This window comes from Fundulus heteroclitus, chromosome 8, assembly GCF_011125445.2.
Source record: "Fundulus heteroclitus isolate FHET01 chromosome 8, MU-UCD_Fhet_4.1, whole genome shotgun sequence".
NCBI lineage: Eukaryota > Metazoa > Chordata > Actinopteri > Cyprinodontiformes > Fundulidae > Fundulus > Fundulus heteroclitus.
The window spans coordinates 11,303,423-11,324,860 of NC_046368.1; the positions used below are offsets into that span (position 1 = coordinate 11,303,423).

At 40.5% G+C, this 21,438-nt stretch overlaps 1 protein-coding gene across 1 annotated transcript in view; it reads left to right on the forward strand.

The window, feature by feature from the left end:
- The window catches only part of galt (galactose-1-phosphate uridylyltransferase), a 55,196-nt gene extending 45,771 nt beyond the window's left edge, over window positions 1–9,425 (forward strand). The window contains exons 11-12 of the mRNA XM_021318773.2: window positions 6,436–6,590; window positions 8,918–9,425. Coding sequence (XP_021174448.2) covers window positions 6,436–6,590; window positions 8,918–8,998 — 236 coding nt within the window. The 3' untranslated portion in view covers window positions 8,999–9,425. The remainder of the gene's footprint in view (window positions 1–6,435; window positions 6,591–8,917) is intronic.
- The last annotated feature ends 12,013 nt before the right edge of the window (window positions 9,426–21,438 follow it).

The window sequence follows — 21,438 nt, forward strand, 5'->3', positions numbered from 1 at the left end:
CGCGCTGCTGCGGGTCTGAGCGGCTTATGTGATGAAACAAGTTGGTTGCGTTACCAGACTTTGTTTTTACCGGTTCCTTGCAAATGTTACAGTTCACTGTGGTTTATTTCAGTCAGGCTGGCGAACAAGTAAAACCCCGTTTTGGGACAATTTCCTCCGCCGCTCCTTGCTGCGACATATTCACGTGCTCTGTGTTGTGGTTTGAGAGGGCGGCGCTTGTGACGGCGTGCCTGGGTCCGCGATTACGATTGGTTGAGAGGAAGCAGTGACTGTAGCATCAACTAATATAGGCTAAGAGGAAAGAAGGAAAACTGTCTCTATAACCAACTTTTATCGACCCTTTTTTCCCCTTATTGTGCCACACGTCTTTCAACTGATATATATTGTTATTAAATTATGGTCCAGTTCCATTTTATATGCTGCTGTCATTCTTTGGAGACGTTTACAATTTATTCCAGCAATTATTGAATTAATAAAGCAACACGCGTCAGCCTGATAAACACAAAACAAATAAATGACTCTTTTTTTATAAATTACGCACTAACTCTGTAAACAGGCCACGTAGGGAAGCTTAAAAGTATAATGTTCTCGCCTCAAACGATCTGAAAACGTACTTTTGAACAACAGCAGCAGAAAAGGGAGTGTTTAACTTACCACTGTGAGCTCTGCGCTGTCTGGAATGAAGCTGCAGCCGCGGTGCATTCAGAGACGGTCAGTCTGAAGAGCGCATGCGCGGCTCCTATCTTCGCACTCTGTGCTCCATTAACCAGCCTTGGAAACCGTGACGTCAGACCACTGTTGTGAATTCGTATTCTCAAAGAAAAAATCTGTATTCTCAAGCAGCCGCTACTGTTTGTGTTCATAAAGAGTAAAGCACAAATTGAAACTTGAAATTTGTATTTATTAGTTATTGAAGTTGTAACTATTTAAACTGTATGTTGTATCTTTTGAATACGATTTAAATTATTATGAGTTTACAAATGTTTTTTATGCACAACTTCTGACTAATATGGACACAACTATCCTTTTATGTACAAGTTTATTATGGAACCGCTTTTACCCCATACAGTCCCCTCTTTGTATGACCTGTCCCCAGCAAAAGCTGTCCCCGGAAATCCCCCCCCATTTCAGTGTATCATGATGGAGTGAAACAGGTTTAGCGAGACAAGAGGTATTTATCCGGTCTTGCCGCTGTACTGACATAAAAGGCTTTGCCGAATGCACCTTCCCCGCCCCGTCGGCGTTGGAGTTCGGACAAAACAACCCAAACCCCAGGCAGAGCTTGTCTGCATTGTTTCCTGTTTCTCCTTGCAGTCTTCTAAACCTCCAACTGGTTGAAACATGCTGTTGTTCATGCTGAACGTGGCTCTGATGCCGGTCTCTACGTCTTAAATGAAAGTTATTTCCTTCTATTATCGCAACATTATTGCTCGGGGTAAGCGATTGCTGCAAGGTCAATGACTAGATGCAAAGTGCTGGACTTCCTTAGTTAACGTTTTATCAACTAATTTGATGTCATCAACTGGAATTGACAGTATTACATTGTACTAAAGACTGAAATGGACAAATTATAATGGCCCTGAATTTAACTGGATGGATGGATGGATGGATGGATGGATGGATGGATGGATGGATGGATGGATGGATGGGTTGATCTGAAGCGGAATTGGACTCAACTCATTTCTACATAATTGGATAGGAATATTTGTTATGAAATGGCTTTTGTTGTGAATCGATGGTTTCTAAATAAACTAAATTGACATCTTTCCAGAGACTTTCAACTGGTTTGTCCCAATGAATTATATATAGGTCACTGTGAAATTGTGCTTTTGAATACAAAAAATATATATTTTTGTGATAATTTTTCCCTCTAGTACAGAGCTAAGTTTGCAGTGCTTAATTTCAAGTTAATAGGATTCACACTAATTGTTGAGATGTGTTAAAGAAACCTGAAGGTTAAGACAACAAAGTATTAGGTGAAGAGTGTGAACACGTATGCAGCCCAGTTATTACATGTTTTATTTATATGATTTCCTCTAATAAATTAGTTTTTTTTTCTTGAAATGTAACTAGTACGTGTCACATTATGTATGGACCAAGTTTGATCAAAGTCAAATTTTGCTACATCACAGAATTGGTACACTTTTAACAGTCACTGTTTAAAGTAAAAAGCAGTAATTAGGTAACCCATGTCAACACTGTTTTCCATAGGAGGTGAGACAACACCTACAGATGTGTGCTGTGTCACAGTTTGGTTCATTAGCACCTTCCTTTTTCTCGTAGAACAAAAGAGAGGGACTGTTGGTGAAAATGGCGATGAACAATAGCCAGGAAAGTAATGAGAGAAGTACAGACTGATTTATAGGAATGAGAAGATATCCTAGGCTTTATTCCATTGTAGAACCATAACCGAGCACCCGGATTGGGTAGTATCATATAATTCTTGTTGAAACAGTACCTACAGATCACTCTTAGTAACTTAATCAGAAACAGCACCCTCGTAATCAATAATAATAATAATAATAATAATAATAATAATAATAATAATAATACATCAAACTTATATAGCGCTTTTTTGGACAGTTAAAGATGCTTTCCAAAAAACAAAAAAGCAAAACACAAATATATGAAAAATCATACTAATGAAAAGCAAGTTTAAATAAGTGGGTTTTGAGACGTGATTTGAAGTTCTGTAATGAGTCTTTTTAATGAATGTATTATTCCTTCTGTAAAAAAAAAATCTTCAAGGATGGGATTGTTGAAATACCTGCTTGTGTGCATTTTGAATAATTACTCACTGCCTTCCGGCAACAGCTGGCTGAACATTTTGGAGGTTCTGCCCCTTTAAAACCAGGGAACCTGAAACCATCCATTATTTAACGGTTGAGCCAAAAAAAAAAAGAATATGCTTTTATGTTTTGGATCATAATCTTCTTAAAAGGTCAACACCCACTCAATCTTAAACTTTTGGACAGATCAGCCTTACATAATCTTTTGAACTTTTTAAACGATGCTGAGTTAAATGTCCCATCAATGACATTTGACCTTTGAGGCAGTAAACTTTATTATTCAAAAGAGCAAGGTCTTCCTCAGAATGTTAATTTGCAAACTGGACTTTTGTTCAAATGTTGTTTCTGGATAGCAAAAGCTGTTTTCTGACAGCCCGTCATATAAAGGCCATTTTATTCTATCACACTTCTGTGATTGATGGTTGACTATCTTGGGGAAACATAACATTTATACGCATGCATACAAACCCAGAGACAATTTAGAACTAGGTAATTGTCTTCTAATAGGAGTGTCCATCTGTGTTCGTTCTTTATCTGTTTCCTTCAGGCGTGTCTTTGTTCCTTTTTTTCTTTATCAATTAGTTTCCTTTATGTTGCTCCTCTGCCTCTTTTATCTGTGTTTGATTAGTCCCCATTGCCAGTAAATGGACTCAAGAGAAAACACTTTCTTTAATGTCTCCAGGGACTTTCTTTTACTTCTATTGTGTTTTAAGAGAGATATACTACTGATCGTTTTCCTTAGATCAGTTTAAGGGAACAAAAGCTACTTAAATGCTATTGTTGTAAATTAGTGACCATAAATCTCCTTTTGTGACCCTCTGACATGGGCATTTAGTTTAGTTGCACGGATAAAAAGTAAACCAAACACAATCATTTTTTGGTGAACAGCCACTCTCACCCAATCTCAGAGCAGATGGCTCCTTCTCACAAGGGGACGTGAAAGTGAAAGGTCTAAGAAGATCGAGCTACGTCATTCAGTTTTATTGTCATATTAGACATTGTGATAAAAGTAGAACTCTGAAATAATGATATTGTCTGCTGCAGAGAAGATCATCCATCTTTGCACCAATATCTGCCATCATAATATTGCCACAACAGCCAGCCAAAACTTGTGGGTGTCTTTTAACCACTTTTATTCAGACAATTTTAACTGAGTGTGCCGGCACAAAGCTTCTGCTTTGGTAAGAATAAGTTTAAAATCATTAACTGTTCACGGCCAGACTTTATAAAAGAAAACGTTATTGACCCACTGTGCAACATCAAAAAAAACAAAAACAAAAAACACATCTAAAATACAAACAAGCAGGCGATAAAATAACCAGCTGTAACGATGCGATAATGTAGATAAATGGGGGTGAATGGTAAATGGCCTGTACTTGAAGAACACTTTATCAAGTCCAGAGGACCCCAAAGTGCTTTACACTACATTCAGTCATTCACCCATATGGTCACTATCGCTGTTGCATCTTTATCCGGAAATTTACTGCAATTTACTGTGATTTTTCAAGCTGTATGGAAACTAAATTTCGTTCTGTACGCACTTTGTGCATACATAATGACAAATAAAGTTGTCTAAGTCTAAGTCTAATTACTCCCGCTGATGGTGGTAAGCTACGTTGTAACCACAGCTGTCCTGGGACGGGCTGACAGTTGCGCTGATTGTCTGACAGCACTGCTTCTGAGCCCTCTGACCACCAACAGAAGGCAAAGCGTGTGAAGTGTCTTGCCCAATTACACGTCGACTGAGATAGTCAGAGCAGGGCTTCAAACCAGCAACCCACCAGTTAAAGGACAAACCCCTAGCTTCTTTGCTGCTGTCACCCCAGAATAGAAAGAAAATCACTTTAATATATATAAAAAAAGAATTGGGTGGACAGGTTTTAATTTGTTGTTGATTTTTCTCCTATTTCATTAAACTACATACAAATGCATACACTGCCTGCCCAAAAAAAAAAAAAGTCACCACCTGGATTTAACTAAGCAAATAGGTACGCGCCTCCCATTTCATAATTACTGCATGGGCCATTATGTTTCAGCTGGGAACAAGTTATTTAACCCCAACTGGTGCAATGAGTTGCTTCTCATTCCTTAAACAACCATGTTGAACGACACATCCCGTGGTCATGGAAAAGATGTCAGTCTCTTTCAGAAGGGTCAAATCGTTGGCACGCATCAAGCAGAGAAAACATCTAAGGAGATTGCAGAAACTACCAAAATTGGGTGAAGGAATTGTCCAACGCATTAAAAACTGGAAGGATAGTGGGGACCCATCGTCTTTGAGGAAAAAATGTGTCTGGGGAAAAAAATCCTGACTGATCGGCGATCACTTAAACGTTTTGTGAAATCAAATCGAAGAAAAACAACAGTAGAACTCTGGGCTATGTTTAATAGTGAAAGTAAGAGCATTTCCACACGCACAATGCGAAGGGAACTCAATGGACTGAACAGCTGTGTAGCCTTAAGAAAACCACTAATCAATGAGCCTAACCGGGAAAAAAGGTTTCAATTTGCTAGGGAGCATAAAGATTGGATTCTGGAGCAATGGAAGAAGGCCTTTTTTAGTAGAATTGACTACTGCAAAGGTGTTTTTACAGGTCTGCCAAAATAGTCAATCAGACAGCTACAGCTGATCCACAACGCTGCTGCCGGCGTCCTCACTAAGATTAAGAAAGTAGAGCACATCACCCCAGTTCTAAAGTCCTTACACTGGCTCCCTGTATCTCAGAGAATAGACTTTAAAATACTTCTGTTAGTCTATAAATCACTAAATGGCTTAGCACCTAAATACATCATAGACGTGTTATCAGTGGATCAACCCTACAGACCACTAAGGTCTTCTGGCTCCAGCCTACTCTGCATACCCAGAACCAGAACCAAACACGGAGAAGCAGAATTCAGTTCCTATGCTCCGCTTATCTGGAACAAACTTCCAGAAAACTGTAAAAGTGCTGAAAGCCTGAGTTAACTTTAAATCAAGGTTAATAACCTATTTATTTAGAGTTGCCTTTTAAATGTTAATGGTCAGTTTAAAGTTCACTGAAACATAGTTTGATTAAGTTTGTAGTCCAACTTATCTTGACCTTTTGCTACAATTTTTCTACAATGTTTTCTTTTCATATGTTCTCTTCATGTACAGCACTTTGAATCGTCTTGTTACCGAAATGTGCTATACAAATAAACTTGCCTTGCCTTATTTTTTTTAATGACTGTATGATACTTGCGGTTCATGTTAACTTTCAATTTCATATTTTTCTTTTAAAAATAAATTGGCCACCTGCTTACCACTGTGAAGTTCCCCACAAACTGTATTTCGCAAAAAACATTCATGTGACACACATCAGGAGTAGCTGCAGACTACAGCTGACACTTACGACAGGGGGCTTTTGATCCTTAAGTCTAAACCTCGCGCTCGGTGGTGTGGGACTTTCGAAGCTGTCAACTTGAAGGCACCACGTATGCATGATGAGATTTAGTGATACGTTCTTCAGATGTCTCTGGAAGCTGAACAGTGTTTTAAAGCAACCGGAGTCCAACGTAATAAGCTTTAGAGCCAGCAGTTGGTATGAGCAAAGCCTGTAACTGACACGAGGCCAGTCTCCCGCCTTATGTTTCCTCTTTTTTTCCTGTCTTTCGGTTTGTTCTTCAGGAGCCCCAACTGGCCTTCATCTAAAAGAAGACAACTCCCACTGGCAACTTCACGCACATTACTATCCCCCTCTGCTGCGTTCAGCCACAGTTAAAAAGTTCATGGTGGGGTACGAGATGCTCGCCCAGGAGCAAAGGGATCTAACTCCAGAACAGGTAACGCACTCAGACGCCCTTGCAGGATACCTACAGTGCTTTGCAAACGTATTACCTCTTGGAACATTTCCACATTTTGCTACATTATAGCCACAAATTTTAAAAGAGCCCCTCTGTGTATTTTAATCAGATCGTAAATACAGCTGGTATATGTGATAGCCTAGAATAATTGTTACATTACAGTAGTGAACAAACAACACAGGAACAACAACATATAGGTCAGGAATAAAGTTGTGGAGACGTCTAAAGCAGGATTAGATAAAAAAAAAACAGTAACCCCAGTTTTGAATCTCCCACAGAGATCTATTAAATCCATTTAGTAAAAATAGAAAGAGTATGACTAAAAAGCCAGCCGAGTAGCACATTTGTCAAAGAAGCAGCCAAGAAGCCCGTGGTAATTCAGGAGGAGCTGCAGAGATCCACTAACCTGACAACAGCCAGCTGCATGTATCGCTCCGCCTAGCTCCACTCACATACATCTGGGACACGGCTGATTGAAAGTGATTTCCCCAACCAAATTTTTGGTCTGGCCAATCAGGACGCAGGGCGGGTGTTTCATGGATGTGACGTAGTGGAGAAGCCACCGTGAGATTCCAACAACAATGGCGGCTCGCATCGAGGAAGCAAGCGTTAGCATTGATGCTGCTATTTCTTCCGTGTTGTCCAATCTATCTGATATTGTTTCATTAAAAGAACATCAGAGAACGGCTCTGAAGGCTTTTGTTGGTGGAAACCATGTTTTCGCCCTTGTCCCGACCGGATTTGGCAAGTTTTGTTTTCCGGGGCGCGTACGCGGACGCGCCCCGGAGCGGTTAGCGGTTAGCGCTAACCATATTGGGAGGCCTATTAGTCCTCAACGCGGTCAGCCCGGGATCGACTCCGACCCGCGGCGCTTTGCCGCCTGTCTTCCCCCCTCTTTCTATCAGCTCACTGTCAATGAAACGCGTGCCACTACAGTGTTTCCCGCAGGAAGTTGCTTATGCGAGGCGGACCGACTCGTGGAGCGGAGGGGGGGGGGGGGGGGGGGGGTGGATGTCTTTTTCTCCGCGGACCGGCTCGCGGAGCGGGGGTGGACGGACCGGTTCGCGGAGCGGGGGGGGGGGGGGACGACGACACGTTTTCCGCGGCCGCCTCGCCAAGATAGCGCTGCGGGAAACCCTGCACTAGAGCCGCAAACACATAAAAAAAAAAAAAAAAAAGGTTTTTTTTCCGCCGTCGGTCTCATCAGCGTCACGGTTTAGCTTCGGTGTGACTGGTTGAAATAGCACGTCGATAAAGATGACAGACAAGTGGCTTATCCAATCATATGCAAGGACTTTTGATAAGGCCCAGCCTTCAGTAAAGGCAATGCCTATGGCGGTGTCCCAGATGTATGTGAGTGGAGCTAGGCGGAGCGATACATGCAGCTGGCTGTTGTCAGGTTAGAGATCCACAGCTCAGGTGAATCTGTCCTTAGGAAAACTATTAGGCATGCACTTGACTAATCTGACGTTTGTGGAAGATTGACTTAAAGAAGGGCTTTATGCAACAAGAGGCATAAAAAGTCCCTGTTGCAGGTTTGGACGAGCTATGTAGGTGATGCAGCAAACGTGTTGAAGAAGGTTCTTTGGTTAAATGAGATCAGTGTTGAGCTTTTTGGCCTACAAGGTAAGGCTATGTCTGAAAGAAAACATAGCCTGTTCAGAGGACATCACCCTGAACACATCACTGTGGAATATGTAGGTGCCAGCATCAGGCTAGAATTAGAGACTACTGGAATAGTTCAGAATAAAGTCTTTCCATCTGTTAGAATGTCCAGTTCTTAATTCAATTAAAAATCTGTGGCAAAACTTAATGTTCACAGCGGCTATCTACATTTTAAATTTTCTTTAAGTGCAAGGCTGGTAGAGATGTACCTGAAAACACTTGTAGCGGTAACTGCAGCCAAAGGTTGGCTCTACGCAATAGAGCCCATTGATTCTTGGGACGAGGGGTATGCATAATGTTCCTTTTATGATTGTTGATCACATAAAATCCCGAATAAAATACAAGGAAATTTGTGGTTGAAATGTCACACAGTGTGAAAATGCTTTTGCAAATAACTGTTTTGACCAACTAATGATTTAGTAACAAATTGTAACGCAAAATATGGCAGTTCAGAAAGGTAAAAAGAATCTGACCTTTTTAAAAACATTTCCCCCGAATTGTTGAATTCCACTGTTTCATTAGTTGTAATGCTTGGCATAAAAATCTGTTATACTTAAAGTTTGATTTTTCTAAGGCTGTTTGTCTCTTTCTGCATTTATTAGACTGCCTGAAAATCTAATATTGCTGTGTTTTGGTCTCAGGCTGCTCAGAAGTTAAGAAATCTTCCAGAAGATCACTATAAAACAAGAGAGAGCCATGAAAAAGAAGAAAAGAAGAAATGAAACAATCCACTATGTTCTTGATGGAGGTCTGCAGATTTTGGACAGATTATGTCTGAACACTAATAATGACAGCACATACATCTAAAACTAATGTTAATCGAGTCTCCTCTGTTGTCGTCGTCTGCACACACACAGTCGTGAAGATTCAGGCTTGACAACAGAACAGAATTCTGCCAGGAGCTTTCCATTCATGACAAAAAGCAAATTCTTTGCTCAGAAGTACAAAACTTGCTAAATTGAAAGTCAGTTTTTGCTAACACACTGCTTAGTATGCATTTAAACCCCACTACAGGTATTAAAAAACTAAAATTAATAATGACTCTTCTGTGTGTTTTAACTGCTGTTAAAGGAAGACTTGAAATATGACCTATTTTAAGTATTGTTTCTGCTGGGATTATGAACTTGGAATAAAATTATATGAAACCTAGCCTCTGTGTTTGAATGAGAAAAAGTTAAACTTTTTTTCTCCTCTTCTGTTAAATGTAAAATGTTGCTTTTTATGTAAAAACCTATGTAAATGTGCTGCTATTTAGCAGCAGAATTGATTGGAGAAACAAACATATAAGATAAATAACAGTTTTAAGAAACCTATATAAAAATGAAGGAGAAGAATGTTTTTCTATATGTCAAAGATCATGTTAAATATTTAAGTCTACTGACTCACGCCTTGACAAATTGGTTGTCATGTGGTTTGCTGCTTTGTTTGGTGTCTCCAGAATGCAGGTTCTAAGCATCAGGCAGTCCTCACAGAGCATTTTATCTCCGGTTCTCAAGAATCCAGAATGTTTTACCGTGATATATTATAGCCAGGCACAAGCTACCGTTCCACTGCCATGCAGATGATCTCCAGTGCCCGTACTCACAAAGATTCCTGAGACTAAAAGTAGCTCTTTGTGACGTCATTTTAGGAAAAATTTAAGAAATTTTTTTTTTCTTAGAGTTTTACGTCAGTAAAATAAAAGTTATTTACAAAGCGTCTTAGGCCTTAAGAGAGCTCCTAAAGTGAAAGCATGTAAATAGTGAGGAGGAGTTTTAGTGAGACCAAGAGTGTCTTCAGCGGAGAAGATGGTGGAAACACAGAGAGCTGATGTGGAGCAAAGCACATAGACTTGTTTAACAATCTTACAAATATTTAGATAAGATAAACGTTATCATTCCATTAGGGGGTAATTAATTAGTTTCAATGGCCCTTTGGGTTAAATGCACAACACTACTTAACGGAATTTTATGGAGGATAAAAGAATAATTGAAAAATGTTGGATAATCATGAATATAAAGTGGAGAAATGTACAAGGATTATCTATAAAAGAGGTGAGAAAGTATTTTCTGTGTTGCATGATAATTTTAGTAGCCTAAATGGTCATCTAGGTTTGCGTGTGTGATGCCATCTCCTCTCTGGGCTTTGATTGCTGCACGGTGCGCTCACTTTTCAGGCTGGTGCGTAAAAGCGCCAAGACGTGCAGAGTAAAAGTGCCTTGATCTGAAGCAATGCGCTTTAAACTGTGTATTTGTGCCGTGATCTAGGAGCCGATATAACTTTCAACACTCCTCCTCCCAGAGATAACTGAACAGGTTGCGGTACTGTTCGGTTTTTACATTTTTTCCCCCCCCTATTTCATGTCGCTCATTCTGACAAATACGACCGCTTTATACAAGCAGGCAATCCCAGGAAAATGCTGACAGGTGAGTACGCATTAATATCAAATGGATAAGGTAGTAAAATGACTGGCAAGTAAAAATAAGCAAATCAAAATAATGACGAGGATCTAAATAAGGCGCTTTAAAATATTTTGTTGCCGTGTGACAAACAATAGGTTTTGCTAGTTTCCATCATCACGACACACATTTCTTAATCCAGTCTAATTTCTCTCCTTGCATTACTAGGAGCATTTGTGTTGTTTTTGTTTCTTTTACTATCAACCGATCACAGCTCTTGACTGTCCTGGGTCGTTAGAAGCTATTGCTTGGTGTGACTCAGACTTTTAACGTTAAGTAACACGGTGTTGTGATTTTTTTGTACATAATTTTTTACTTGATTTTTGTATATTTTTCCCTCTCGTTGTGTTTCCATTATGATGATTTTATGTACAGCACTTTGGTCACCTTGGGTGTTTTAAAGGGCTATAAATATAACTAAAAGTTGATTGATTGATTGATTGATTGATTGATTGATTGATTGAATGATTGATCTTACAGCGCAGCAGCGGCTCTCTGTGGTATTTATCAGGCACAGGCCGAGACCGAGACACTCCACTCTGGTCAATAAACCTGGCAAATGTTTGCTGCCCGGCAAACAAAACGGACGAGCTGCTTTTTCTCAGCACAAGAAACTCGGACTTCAGCGTATATGCTGCTGAAGTCTGTGTCTCTTGTGAAACAACGGCAAGAAAAAAACAAAATTCATAAAATGACGAGAGCCAAATGAGCAGCATCCATTGAGTGTACATGCTGTACTTTATCATTATAATTACTTTTATTTTAGGAAAAACCTCAAGTATAAAAATTTTGTTTTCCTAATACTGACCATAAATGCTTGAGAATCTCCCATACTACCACATTAAAAAAAAGTGCTCTATTGGACTGAGATCTGGTGACTGGGGAGGCCATTAAAGTAACATTGACCTCATTGCTAGTTTCAATAAAACATTTGGAGAGAATTTGAGCTTTTTTACATGGTTCACCTATCTGCTGAAAGCACCTATTAGACAGGTGCACTGTGGTCATACATGGATGGACATAGCAGCACAACTCAGGCGGGCTTTGGCGTTCAAAAAATGTGCAACTGGTACTTGGGGGGCCCGAATTGTACAAAAGAAAAGATCTCATCATTACGGCAGGAGCTGCCTGAACCGTTCTTACAAAGAAGGCTGGAGCCTTACTTTCATGCTGGTTATGCCAAAGTCCAACATATTGAATGTGGCGGGTGAAATCAAGACTAACAGACGAGACAATGTTTTTCCAATCTGTTATTTTCCAATTTTGGTGAAACTACAAACTGTAGCCTCGGTTTCCTGTGCTTGTCTGACCGGGTGGCCATCTTCTTCTACAGTTCATCTATTTCAACATCCAACGTGTTCAGAGAAGGTATTTCACTTCACAGGTTTGTGGTGAATGGTTGAGATGGTAACAACGATCAAAGCGATTTAAATCTCCCTTCCTCCTTGTATTGATGCTCTCTTTGAACTTCAAGACATTGTCACCACTTCTAGAGGTGTTAAAAAAATAGGCGCTTTGCAAATTGTGGTGAAAAAACAAAAGGTGTACTTAAAGTGGGTGGTAAGTGAGTTTTTACCTTCTGCAGTTAGAAAAAAGAGTGGTTTACAAATACCCCTTCTTACCAATGCATAGCCATGCTCACGTGAAGGAAGGGCGGGGGGACACTCTCTCTAACTGATTGTGGAAATCTTATTCTACTTTCACTGATAAACATTTTTGTCCAGCAACCTTCAGGAAAAGGATCTTATCAGCTTTTTCTTCCATTTTCGATTTAATGATCCACCAACTACTTCCCTTCAGGCCAGCAGAACAAAAAAATGCAATACTTGAACCTGTTGGGATTTTGACTAGAAGGCTGTTGAAATTCAGCTGTGCACCTAATGTAAAAAGTCGATATAACCACCACAGTTGCACTCTTTATATAGACAATGACTCAAATCAGCAAAACACACACTCATCGCCTTCATTATTCATGCTTCTTTCCTTGGAGCAAAGTCGCAGGTTTTCTATAAAACATTGATTCCTGGTTTGGTTAAAATGTGCGGTTGAACAGTAGAAGATGTAGGTGAGGTTCATGCTTGGAGGTTACTGTGTATGTGTGTGTGTATATGGGTGTATAACCATTTTTACGTACTGTAACAAACTTCATTCTTTCAGGTCAATATTTATCTAGTCCTTGAGGCTCACCGAGAATCCTCTTCTCATCCGTTTCATCACTCTTCAGGGACTGTCTTGTTCACGTATGCCTGTGTGTTGCAGATATATGCTTCCATTCCCTCACAGCAGGCAATGTGCGAGTCTCTGTCTGTAACTGCGTTTCGTCTCTGTACTGGCAGAGGAAGGAGCATAGTTTAGTAATTCTATGCCAGGTTCTTTTTGTTTGTCTTTTGCAGCCAGTTCTGGTGGTGAATTTTATTCCCAGCGCTGCGAAGGAAGCCAAATTGGCCTTATGAAGCATAATTAGTATAATCTGTAGGTTTCTGTTGCAGCATCATGCCATGGAGAACTAGAGGATACAGGAAATTTAATATTTTAAATCTTTTTAAAATTATTATGAGGGATGTGGCTCATAAAAACTAACATGAGTAATTTTGTACTGCATCAATATGAATCAGGTTATAGGTCTACTGCTGTTTGGGGTGCTATCTACAGTCACTTGTGATATTCAAGAGGGATTTATATGTTCTTTATCAGTCCCCTTTTATGATGTAGACTGTATAGTATATAGTTCCAGAACTGTTTTTTACATAGTTGGGATAGCATTAGAATTAATTCAATTTTGGTTTTAACACTAAAATATGTGGCAGAGAACTCCGTCTTGGTTTTGCTGTGATCAAACAATCATATATAGAATAGAGGGAAAAGATGTTAGCATTTTGGAGCTGGTGAAGTTGGAATTGGAGGTGGTAATTTATAGGCAGGGGGTAACCTTTTTCAGCTTTTTTACCATTTTACAATGGTTAACAGCAATTTGGTTATAATTGTGTCTATTATAACTTTTGATATTAATGTGTAGATCTGTATCAGTGTTTACGACTAATACAATCTTCAAGACAGTTTGAACATCGCCTGAATCAAGGCAAACTTGGTGAATATAATTTTATGAGTCCACTGTAGTCTCAGTACTCAGTACATAGGATTACTTTTCTTTATTTTGCCGATTTCTTGTTCTTGCTATGAATGCCAATGATGGCGCCATATAAATCATAATCTGTAGACATTTAAAAAAAAAAAAAAACATTTTTGATTTAGAACTGGCTTTGTTCTATTTATTCTCTAACTATTATATATATATATATATATATATATATATATATATATATATATATATATATATATATATATATATATATATATATATTGATTCATAGGTCTATATAGAACTTTTATTTGTTTCTGTCATTTTTTTAATGACATTGAGGGGAGTACTGGCACTGTTTTCCACTTAAACCACTGAGTGAAGGTTAAAAACAGATATAATTCAGTCAGATGACATTTAAAGGTGTTTATTTATTTAAAACCCTATTTGCACTGGTTTAAGTTCACCTTAACGCGTCTGATGAAAGGATTCATGAAATTACAAAACACATTAGCTTCATTACATTAGCTCCATTCAGTCTAACCTAAGAAATCTGGGTGTGATTTTTGACAGTTCCATGTCTCTTGATCATCATTCCAAGCAATTATCTTGAAATTGTTTTTATCATTTTAGGAATATTGCTAAACTCAGAACCATGGTGTCTAGATGTGATCTTAAAGTTATTTATTATTGTAATGGTCTTTTTACTTGTTTTAACAAATCTGCAATGCATTGCATTCAAACTGTGCAGAATGCTGCAGCTAGAATTTTAACAGGGAATAACAGGGAAGCTCATTTAACTCCTAGCCACTCTTCATTGGCTTCCAGTTAATTTTAGGTTCCAGTTTAAACTTCTTGTTTTAACTCTTAGGGCCCTGCATAGTCATGCCCCCCAGTATATAAGCCTCATACTTCTGCTGGTCAGAGTCTTTTGTTAGCCCATCGTACTAGGTTTAAAACTTGTGGTGGATCGCTCCTTTCAAACTGTTGCACCCTGACTGTGGTATTCTCTCCCACTGTTTTTACGTCATGTGTGTTCTGTTGACCATTTTAAAACACAGCTAACGTATTTGTATAGACAGGCTTTTAATTTAATTTGATGTCATGTTTTTATATACCGTTCCTTTGTGTTTTGTAAAGCACTTTTGTCTGTGAAAGGTGCTACACAAATAAAATTGTACTTACTTACCTGGGGACCACATGTGATTTGTAACATGTATTACGTATGGGGACAGGCAGATCTTGCTGTCTGTGAAATGCTTTAACTTTAATGTCTTACTAGAGGCCTTGCGAGTAAATTTGGAAATTAATACTTATTTATCTTTAGCACATGCCTGTGATGGCATTCAAACTGCTGGACTTCCTGAAGGGTTAAATAGACAAAAATAGGCTCCTGGCTCCATTTTTATGTCTTTGTAGCTGTGGTGGTACAGCTACAAAGACCGTGAGGTAAGGGCAACAGCTGATGATGCCTTTGGTTTCTTATCACCGCCACCCGCTGGACTGGAGGAGTAGTGCCACTTTCTTGACAACTTCCTCATATGTCATTAAGATGATTTAAATTTTCTGCAAATTTTCAGAGCAGTGGAAGCAGTACGAATGGGAACAGAAGTTAATTTTAGGGCACCGAGTCTTCGGAATCGGTACATTAAAATGATTGGTTCCCAAGATCTGTTCACCAAATCACACAGTTCATTCGTGCTGAGTGGCAGTGCTTCTTCCAGCCCTAACCATGTGCTGCACAAAGGAGGATATGATTCGTTCATGCTGGCAGACAGCACCACAGCACGGTATGTAAGCTAGTCACGTACTGCACGAATCAGGACATGACCTATTCACGCTTTGAAACAGCACCATTCCAGGAAAGTACTAGTTGCTCAATCATTGCCTGCTGGTTCTTTGTGTCACTCACTTTGATTCTCCCAGCTAACAGCTAATGTTGTATCAAGCCAAAAAGAAACAAATGCGCACACGCCCCCAGGGACTGTTCTAGACAGGGGCCAACAGGGGGCAGTGCCCCTGTAGAAATGGTCTTGACCCCGGTTGTGGCCCCTGTACTAAAGACATAACATAAAATAAATTTCTTATGATTATATGCACTGGCAAAGAAACCATAACTGATTGGTCCCTTTGACCCATTAAATTTTTTACTTATACAGTTTTACTCTAATAAGGATCTAACGAATAAGGTGTTTCACATTTAGCTTCAGCTGTGCTGACCTGGGAACGCAGTTTTCATCTGCTAGATCAGGTGTCTAAAACATGCAGTTCCAGAGCCACTAGTGGCTCACTCAATTTTATTAAACAATTACATATAGATGTGTTATTGTGTCATTCTTTTGTTCTGTGCCCTTATGAAAAAAAAACCCACTGGCCCCTCCTTGGCCTCCCTGGTAAATTTGGCCTTGAACCGCCTCTGCACATCCCCATCCCAATTATCTTAACTGGCACTGTGTCACAGCGTGAGCGGATCATGTCCGGATTCAGGCAGTATGCGACTCACTCGCGTACTGTGCTGTGGCACTGTGTCACAGCATGAATGAATCACATCCTGATTCGCAGTTCATCTACTGTGCTGGAATGGCCCTGTGTCTTACACTGAGTGAGTCTTTATCAAACATTTTGTAAGTTGGAGAACATGGAACTTCCACACAACCGGCACACTCATGCTGACCTCAGCTGAACTTAGAAGTGAACAAATCAGTGAATGAAATGATTTGATTGAAATCAGTTTGTTCACTCAAATGATTTGTTCATTTGGACAAATCATTCATGAACAACAACACTAGGAAACAGAACGAACAGAACTTACCCAGGTTTAAAAAAATCTAGGTATTTAAATCCCAGGAATGTGAGTGGAAAAGGGGCTAAGGTCTGGGAACAGATAAGGCAGTCAGAGTTAATGGGAGGTTGTTAGAACAAAATCCGGTGGAAAGCAGAGAGAAAACCTATTTGAGGCGGGAAATGACTGCCTTTCAGCAGGACAACAACCCTAAATATACAGGCAGAGATGATGGAATTGTTTAGATCAAAGCACATTGACATTACCAATCCAAATTAGCATTGGTAGCAAAACTTGAATATTGATCTGCGCAGATGCTTTACATCCAGTCAGACTGAGCTTGAGCTATTTTGCAAAGGGATGGGCAAAATGTAAGTCTTTTGATGTGCAAAGAGACATACCCCAAATGTTTTGTAGCTGCAGTTGCAGTGGTTCTACAAAATATTTGTTCTGTGGGGATGGATAGAAAGGCACAACCCACTTTTGGGATGATTGTATGTAAAAAAACTCTGAAATGTATGTATTACATTACTTTGTACTACAGTATACTACTCTGTGTTGGTCTGTCACCTACAATCCCACTAAAATACATAAAAGTTTGTAGTTTTAACATGATCAAATATGCAAAAGCTTTGGGAGAATTAACACGTTTACAAGGCAGTGTAAATCTGTTTTATTAGGCAGTAAAAAACATCTTTGTCTTTCTTTATTCTCTTCTCTGACCTCGCTCGGATTGCAGCTTTACACTGACGGAGTCCAGCAGCAGGAGACTTCAAACAAAGCTGAAAACTTTCACAGTAGGTTCCCGGAGCCACGTAGAGCTGTGTAATGACAATAAAGAAAGAACAATGGGTGTCATGGCATGTGGAGACTGTGGTTACGAAAAGGGGTATAAAACCTCTGAAAACAAGATGCACACCAGAGGCAGTACCGTCACTTAGACTGGGCAAATGCCGTGAAGAAAATATAGTGTGGACTTATTTCTGTCCGCGTTGTGCACTAGAGTCTGCTCGATGTGAAAATGAACAACAGAGGGCAGTAAGAGACTCTCAAGCAGCAAATTAAAGGCAACACTGATATAAAATAAACTTAAACCATTTTTACTGAAACTTTTCCTTAAAAAAGTATGCAACCACCCCCCCCCCCCCCCCCCCACCCACCACAATTATATCTGTTTTATGTTACATCCATAATTTGTGTTAAGACTTTATGTTACAAAGTAGTGAAATGGGAGGAAAATAATACATGGGTTTTAAAAAAAATTGTAAATAGAAGCCTAAATACTATGGCCTGCATTTTAATTCAGAACCCATGAGTAAATGCTTTGTTGAAATACCTTTCGCAGGAATTGCAGCTGCAAATCTGGAATAAGAAAGGCTACAGAGAGAGCAGCTTAATTATTCTGACTGAAATGGGAGACCCTAAATCCGGACACTTATAAACATGGACAGGTTCATTATCACCGAGCCCACAGAAACAAGGATGCCGGTAAGAAGAGAGGACGGGGTCTGGCTGTGTTTGTGAACGACAGATGGTGCAACTCTAGGCATTGAACTATTGAAAAGAAGAAACATTACATTAAACATATTAAGCTGCTAGCTGTTAGCATGAGGCCATATTTTCTACCGCTGGAGTTTACATTTGTTATTGGGATAGTGGTGTCTCTCCTTGGTTAATGCTGCAACGGCCTGAGATGTCCTCCACATTGTTAAAGCAGACTCCAAACACAGCTTCCTCTGCAGACGCTTCTTCTGATTTGAATCAAGTCTCCCTGTCCTCTACTCTCCCAACCTTCACCCAGTATGTTAGCTGCTTTCTCCTCCAACCCGTGTATAAATCAAATCCTGAGTACACTGAGAACTAGCTGTGAGAAACACACTGAAGAGATGACCTGAGTAAGCTGAAGTTCTGAGAGATTGTTTCAGCTCCACTGTGTGGTAAGAGCGCTGAGCTCCTCAGGAGCAGGACGTTGAAAGCATTACAGACTGCATCACAGACTATATTAGACAATACTGTGCCCTTTCATTAAGGTGCAATCCTTATCCAATAATCCCTAGATCCACCTTGAAATAAAGGCTCTTCTCAAAGACAAGAAGACAGGCTTTAGACCAGCAAACATAGAGAAGCTGAGTACTGTGTAGAAGAATCTGTGAAGGAAGAGCAGGGACGGAAAAAAAAACATCTACAAGAAGAGGATGGAGAATCAGCTTGACCAGAGCAACAACAGTAGGGGTTAGTAAAGCCTGAAAAGAATTTCTCCTGAGTTGCTGCACAGATCAACTGCGTGGCATCCTTGGATACATGTTCAACATACCATATATAACTTTATTTCTAAAGCATTTAAAAAAAAATTAACTACTGACCAACGTGCTGTACAATAAGGTAAGAGGGACAACAGGAAAAACAATAAAACTGATCAGGAATGCTAAAACATGCTTGCACCAATAAATTCCCAAACGCAGCCATGCCGAGCTACCCACCAGCTGCACATGGGTGTTTCCTGCAGATCCACCAGGTGAAAAATTTCCAAGTTTACTGGAAATGCTGATAGCAAGATGCTTGTAGAGGACTGGATTCAGGACATGCAATATCTTCTGGAGGCAATAGAGCTTCCCCTTCACCTGCGCTTCCCCACTGTTGTGCACCACCTGAGTGGTGAGGTCAGGAAGCTGTTTTTTTAATCTATCGCCCCAAAACCAAACCCCTGAAATGGCATTTGAGAAGTTGAAAGATGAGTACAGTGACACACAGGGTTCCTTGGACCCTCTAGTCAACTTCTATGAGCATAACCAAAAAGGTGGGAGTCGGCATGCTCTTAAAACTATAGCTTTGGAGGCAACATTGTGTGCTGTTGAAAAGAGCCAAAGAGGATATAACCCATTCCCCGATCATGACAGCAAACTTAGCCGGTAGGGACTTATCGATGAAGAGGTATACATGAGGATTGCGCTCATGTAACCTTGGTTTCTGAGCTTGCAGAAGTTGCAAGCCGAGCTCAGAAAAGAGCTCAGCTTGAGTAAAGAAACAAGAGTGTAGCGCAAATGCAAGGGCGGATAGAACTGAACATGCATCAGAGCTCTTTGCCAGGAGGAGCAGATGGCTAAGTTGACCCTTGAGGCAAGACTTGTTGCTTCATCCTCTATTCCCCCACAAGAGCCCAAGCAAATTATTGGCCTGCTACCTTGAACCCAATGGTGACGTGCTACAGATGTGCAAAGCAAGGACATATAGCTCGAGTTTGCAGAGCAGCGTTCCCCGATCCCAATCTGACATGGGCTGCACAACCTCAGTCTAGGACTTCTGCAGATGGGGACACACCTCTGTCAGCTCAGCCTTTAAACAGCTAAAGCCCATGGTAACACGGGCGACTATGGGCAAGCACCAAGACCCCTCGCTGAAAGAGGCAGTGGAGGATGGAGGAAAGGGCACCCCATTAGTGGGCCCCAGCAATGAGGTGGAGGTGGAAGTCATCGGAGAGAAGTGTGAGGCACTCCTTGACTCTGGGTCTCAAATAACCAGTGTTACAAACACATACTAGCGTCACCACTTCATCCTGCAGAAATATGGGCTCCAGCCCTCTAAGGTTCTTATATAAGGTGCAGCTGGTCAGAGTATGACCTACCATGGTGTTCTGCAAATTAACTTAAATATGTTGGGGACTGAGTTCAGGAATGTGCCAGCTTTTGTTGTCAGTCCCTCTGCTTATAGGGACTAATGTCATATGTGCTTCCAGAAATCACCTCCAAGCAATCTATGGTCAGCAGTTTCTTCACCAGGTTAAGTTGAGCCATCCAGATTGGTACACTTCTCTGTTGGAGGTTGGGAGCACTGAACCTTCTAGTGTGGATGATATGGTGGGCCCTGCGGTGTACACTGGTTAGACTGCACATATTTCTGGGGGAAAAGAGATGAATTTAAGATGCAGAATAAAGGCTTGATCACAAAAAAGACTTACACCGCAATTATTGAAGGCCACTCCTCTCTGCATCTCCCTCAAGACCCCATAGTTGCAAAGGTCCTAGCTGATGTAAAGAGGGGATGTGCCCCTAACAGAGTGATAAATCTCTCCAAGCATGCAATTACTATCAAGCCTCATACACATTTAGCAAAGGTTTCCCTGATGGAGAGTGTTGTTGACTTTTCAGAGGAAAATCAGGGCTTTCTGAGTCTTGACCAGGTTATTTGGGGCTTGGTGCTGGTTTGGTTCAATTCTAGAATGGCGTTGAGAGGCTCATAGCCTTAGCTAGCGGATGTTTTAATCCAGCTGAGGCAAGGTACCCTGCTCACAAACTAGATTTCCGAACCCTGAAATAGGCAGTGACAGACACATTTTATGACCACCTTTATGGGCGTAGATTCTCGGTCCTGACAGACAATAACCCTCTCAACTATGTCATGTCGTCTGCAAAGCTGGATGTTACAGGTCAGCGATGGGTGTCTTGTATGGGAGCTTTTGATTTTGATGTCCAGTATAGGAGGGCCAGTGCAATGCCAACGCTGATTCACTCTCTCGTATGTCCAGCCAGGTGGTCACAGAGGTCCTACAAACATGTCTCCAGCAGGTGAGATCCACTGGGCTAAGGCATGCCCTGAGACAGCCCACACCATACCATATAAGCCCAATAAGCCATAGCATGTCTGCCCTGGAGAAATCTGAATTTGACCCCCTCAGACCAGAGGAACCCTACGGAAATGTGAGGATGGAGTCACAGCCTGCCAGATTTGTTAACAGGTTTATACACTGATAACAGACTTGTATCAACGTTCCAGACCACTCAGGTCTTCTGATTCAAGCCTAACCTGCATACCCAGAATCAGAACCAAACATGGAGAAGCAGCATTCAGTTCCTATGCTCCACTTAC